Source organism: Dictyostelium purpureum (assembly GCF_000190715.1).
Source record: "Dictyostelium purpureum unplaced genomic scaffold DICPUscaffold_348, whole genome shotgun sequence".
NCBI lineage: Eukaryota > Evosea > Eumycetozoa > Dictyosteliales > Dictyosteliaceae > Dictyostelium > Dictyostelium purpureum.
This window is the reverse complement of record NW_003519684.1, coordinates 2826-7359: the sequence shown is the minus strand read 5'-3', so window position 1 is coordinate 7359 and position 4534 is coordinate 2826. Positions and strand designations below refer to the sequence as shown.

Genomic DNA, 4534 nt, shown 5'->3' with positions numbered 1-4534 from the left:
CTAGAGGCAGAGGAAGAGGCAGAGTTGGTAATTATCAGTGAGCGACGAGGAAATAAAAAAGGAATTAGAAATCAATTATGCTTGGCTTTAACACTGACAAAACTAAAATCAAACTTTAGTTTTGAATATCTATCATATTTGTTTGAAATAAAACTGACACAGGCAACTAAAATTTACAAGCGAATGTGTGGATGCATGTATTTTTTTAATCTAATAAATACTATTCATCTCTTACCATTAGAAGAAAGGTTAGCACGTGGTCACTGGTTTGATAAAAATGAATTCAAAGTTTCAAACGGTTTTACTGTATTTATGGTAATCTAACTCCAACAAGCAGCGCACCTACAAAACAATATAGAAACAATATGCATAGTGGTAAAGAAAAAATAGAATGCATATCAACAATTGGTATTGTTGATGGAATAGGAAAATTTCAATATCTCTCTCATTCTTTCCAAGATCCATACCTGATCAAGTATCATTAAATTTTCTTAGTCTAGTAGATGTAGTTGGTTTGCTTACAGATGATGAATATTTGGTTGCTGATGCAGCATTTCCTAAAATTGGGCAATATTGTAAAAATGTTATATTTCCAAAAATAAGCACAATTGGATCAATCGATATTAGTAATAAACCAAATAATTAAAAATTTTCAAATTTTCTAAATAATAATAATATTTAGAAAATTTAAATAATAATAATTCATTGGTAAGGAAGAATGTAAATGGCCCAGTGTTCTAAAGGGTTATGAAATAATTACCTGTTTTCTTGACTCGGTTGACAAAAATCAAAAAGCTGAATACCAAAATAAAACTTTTGGTATTTATGTTACAGTTGATGGGCAAACTGCAGAATTGAAAAACAACTTTACATATTACTGTAATTATAATATTATATAAAAAAGTATATTTATTGAACAACTTATTAATTTTTTATTTCTATTTAGTTAAAGAGGAACCCCCAGTTCCCAAGGAGTCTAACAAACTATCAATAACAATTCCTTCATCTGTTATTATTATAGGTGCTGGTGTAATTACTATTGTTTCTTATGTCGTCTACAAGATTAAACAAATACTTTTTTGAATTTTTTTAGTCTAATAATACTTTTAATCGTTGTATTATAAGACTAAAAAAAATTCAAAAAATTTTAAACAAAAAAGTATTTGTTTAATTCAGTATCAGTTCTACAATAGAATGTCAATCAAATCAACTTAAAATGATTATTATTTTTATAAAAAAAAAAAAAAAATATTAATAAATTTTTAACTATATATTTGCAAAAAAAAAAATTAACTATTTAATTTAAAAAAAAAAAAATTTATGCAATTCATAAACAAATAATTGTATATTTATTTGATAACTAGAATTATTTATTAAAGATTATCACTTTTACCGGGAGATCCATAAACAGTTGGTGGGTAAAATGAAAATGTAATATTGTTTGGATTTATTGCATTTCTACCTTTAATTCTCATAAAAATATTATTATTGTGTCCTGATGTGGTTTTTCTTTCACCAATTCCATCTAGTTTAATTTCTTGACCTGAAATACCTTTAACATTACATTTTAATATTGTATTATCTTCATATATGGTTATGTTGTTACATGGAATACCTGATGGAGTTCCTCTTTTAGATCTAAATGAAATAGCAGCTCTTGGGCTAAGGTAGTTGCCATATATTGTAACTTCACCTCCACTTACAGGGATTGAGTTTATTTTTAAAATTACGGGTTTAACAGCAAATTCATATTGTTTCTGTATATTTTGATGATCTGGTATTCCAACAGTTATATCCAAATAGTGAAGTCCATGAAGTAATTTGGGTGTCATAAATTGCAAACACGAATCGTTAACATTTGAAATTTTAATTTGTGTTTCTCCAGATACTATGGATATTTTGTTTAGATCTCTTCCAAAATTATAACCAAATAGTGTTACCAATCCACTTACATTATATTCAATACCAGAAACTAACGGACTATTGTAACTGAAAAGTTTTTCTCTACTATTGTGTACTTATCAATGCTAACTGATAATGGCAAGTCCCTACCAACTCCTGGTCCAATAAACACTCTAGATGAATACCATCATTACTATTGGGACTTTTACATTTTGCAATATTTTCACCGCTACCAACATATATGCTTATAGGTAAATTTACAGTTGATGATCCTTCAATTTTTTTAGTATGAACTGAAACACCAGTAATTGTTACTATTTGACCAGTTGTATGCGATATCCTGATAGTTTATTTGTGGAATTATCAAATGCCCTTGAATATAGATTAATTCCATTGATTGTTACATTTCCACCTTCTCTGGATGAAACTGAGGTGATTCCTTCAATTTTTGGTTTATTTGTAATTTTAAAATTTGTTTCATTTATATCAGAACCACATATTTCCAAAACGATATCCCACATGCCACAATATATTATCAATTGGATTAACTTTACTTTTTGCTGGCAGTGTTTATGGTGTTTGGAGACACTATCAAAACAAAATAAATAAATAAAAACAAATTTGATATATTTTAAAACTATTAATTTTTATTTTATTTTATTTTATTTTATTTTATTATTATTACTATAACCAAAGGTAGATATTACTTTGTTTTGGAGCTTGTTACTTTTCAAAAAAGGATTTGAATTTAAACTTTCGTCACCTGCATTAACAACACTATGATTACTTTGAATTTGTTAAATTTCGAATCTTTTTTCTGTTCCATTATCTAAATAATATTACTACTACTGTTACTATTTAATAAATTGCCTTCTAAAAACTTATTGGAGATTGATTTTATAACTAAGATAGATACTGTTATTATTATTGTAGTTACTATTGTATTCAGTAGTTTGGGTGGAACCAAAAAAAGTTGTGCCACTGTCATAGCTGTTTCTAGTTTTATCATTATTACTACTACTATTATCATCATCTCTTTCTGTGAAATCAATAAATTTATTATCTCTGATAATTAATTATTATTATTCTTCCTCCTATTATTTCTAAAATTATTTTTGTTCTAATCTTATTTTTATCGTTACTATTGCTAATGTCATCTCTTTTTTAATTATTTCTATAAACTATTTTTATATCGCTAGTTAATACCGAAAATCTTTTGTAAAACAAATTTATCGTTTCTATTATATAAGAAATAGTGTTTATATTTACCTTTAATGATTCAAAGTTTGAATTTTTAAAAACTTCACATATAATATATTATTAACACAACAAAATATTATTAAAAAATATGTTTAAATAAATATAAATAAATTTTAAAAAAAAATTATAATTTTTCTATTTACAATCTGATTAATTTTTTTGAAGTTAGATTTGCTTTTTTCGTTTTTTTTTTTTTTTTTTCAAATAATATTTTTTTTAATTTTTTTTTTAATTGGGAAACCCATTTTTTCTTTAATTTAAAAACCCATTTTTTTTTCAAAAAAAGTATGATATTTTATTTAATTCAAATATATTTTCTAATATTAATTATTTTAATTATTTATTCAGAAAAAAAATAAAACAAATCTATCTTCAAAAAAAAAAAAAAAAAAAAAATAATAATAATATTTATAATAAATAATTAAGTTTTAACAATAATAATATCTATTGCAAAAATAACAGCAATAATGAATAGATTCTTTGTGATAGTTTGTTTGGTTATGATTTTGGAACTGAATAATTTTTCAAAATTTAAATAACTTATAATATCTTCCAAGGTATTCTGCTTGCTAGTAGTTTGTTGTTGCCTATTAAACAATAGAGCCAGGCAATAACATCAAAATAATATTTATCACAGGTTCAGAAACAGAGTGCTATCTCAGGGTTAAAGCAATATTAGAAGGCAATAAAGTATAACAATAAAATAATTATAAAAATAACAGCGATAATAATAATAATAGTAATGGTAATAAACAATAGTATGGGATTATTTCTTGTGATCTTTTGTTTTGGCTATGATTATGGAACTGAACCTTTAAAGATTTAAAAAAACACCATCCGTATTGATCAAAGTGCAAACTAATATAAGATCAGTAATGACATCCATCACAAACTACCTTTTACATTCTTTTAAAAAGAGAAGCAGATTCTAGCTATTAAGCAATATACAAATACAGATACAGAGTTATATAATTCAATCGTGCTGATTGTAGTGTTTAAACAATAAGATAAGGCAATAATCAAATCATTATTATTATTAGTTTGATTATTGATAACCTTAGAAATGGTATTCAAGATAAAAACATATGGAAAATTGAAAATATAATATAATAACAATAACAACAATAACAACAATAACAACAATAACAACAATAGCAACAATAGCAAAAACAGTGTTCTCATGAATAAACCTTTGTATAACAATACAGTATATAGCAAAGATTCAAGAGATACTGTTAACGATTGGTCAAGTAAAAAGGTTAGTGAATGGTTAACATCATTAAAATTTCCCATAGAAATCATTTCAAATCTCAAAGCTCGTGTAATAGATGGAAGAACATTTCTGACAGTTTACCAAATGATGTTTAATTAA

At 24.9% G+C, this 4534-nt stretch overlaps 4 protein-coding genes across 4 annotated transcripts in view; 2 read left to right on the top strand and 2 right to left on the bottom strand.

Moving 5' to 3' along the window:
- Nucleotides 1–1193, top strand: part of DICPUDRAFT_83124 (uncharacterized protein) — a gene marked incomplete at both ends in the record, with an annotated part of 5038 nt that extends 3845 nt beyond the window's left edge. The window contains 4 exons of the mRNA XM_003292466.1: nt 242–266; nt 427–626; nt 683–708; nt 1161–1193. Coding sequence (XP_003292514.1) covers nt 242–266; nt 427–626; nt 683–708; nt 1161–1193 — 284 coding nt within the window. The remainder of the gene's footprint in view (nt 1–241; nt 267–426; nt 627–682; nt 709–1160) is intronic.
- Nucleotides 1194–1373: 180 nt separating this feature from the next.
- Nucleotides 1374–2423, bottom strand: DICPUDRAFT_83123 (uncharacterized protein; the record flags this gene model as incomplete). Its single annotated transcript, XM_003292460.1, has 2 exons — nt 1374–1980; nt 2218–2423. 2 exons carry the CDS (start codon nt 2421–2423, stop codon nt 1374–1376), a joined length of 813 nt encoding a protein of 270 aa, XP_003292508.1.
- Nucleotides 2424–2783: 360 nt separating this feature from the next.
- DICPUDRAFT_157227 (uncharacterized protein) lies at nt 2784–3431 on the bottom strand (the record flags this gene model as incomplete). Its single annotated transcript, XM_003292459.1, has 2 exons — nt 2784–2965; nt 3428–3431. The coding sequence occupies 2 exons, from the start codon at nt 3429–3431 to the stop codon at nt 2784–2786; spliced, it is 186 nt and encodes a 61-aa protein (XP_003292507.1).
- A 911-nt stretch (nt 3432–4342) lies between these two features.
- On the top strand, nt 4343–4534 carry DICPUDRAFT_157225 (uncharacterized protein; the record flags this gene model as incomplete). The annotated part of the gene is made up of 1 exon (XM_003292465.1): nt 4343–4534. The coding sequence occupies one exon, from the start codon at nt 4343–4345 to the stop codon at nt 4532–4534; it is 192 nt and encodes a 63-aa protein (XP_003292513.1).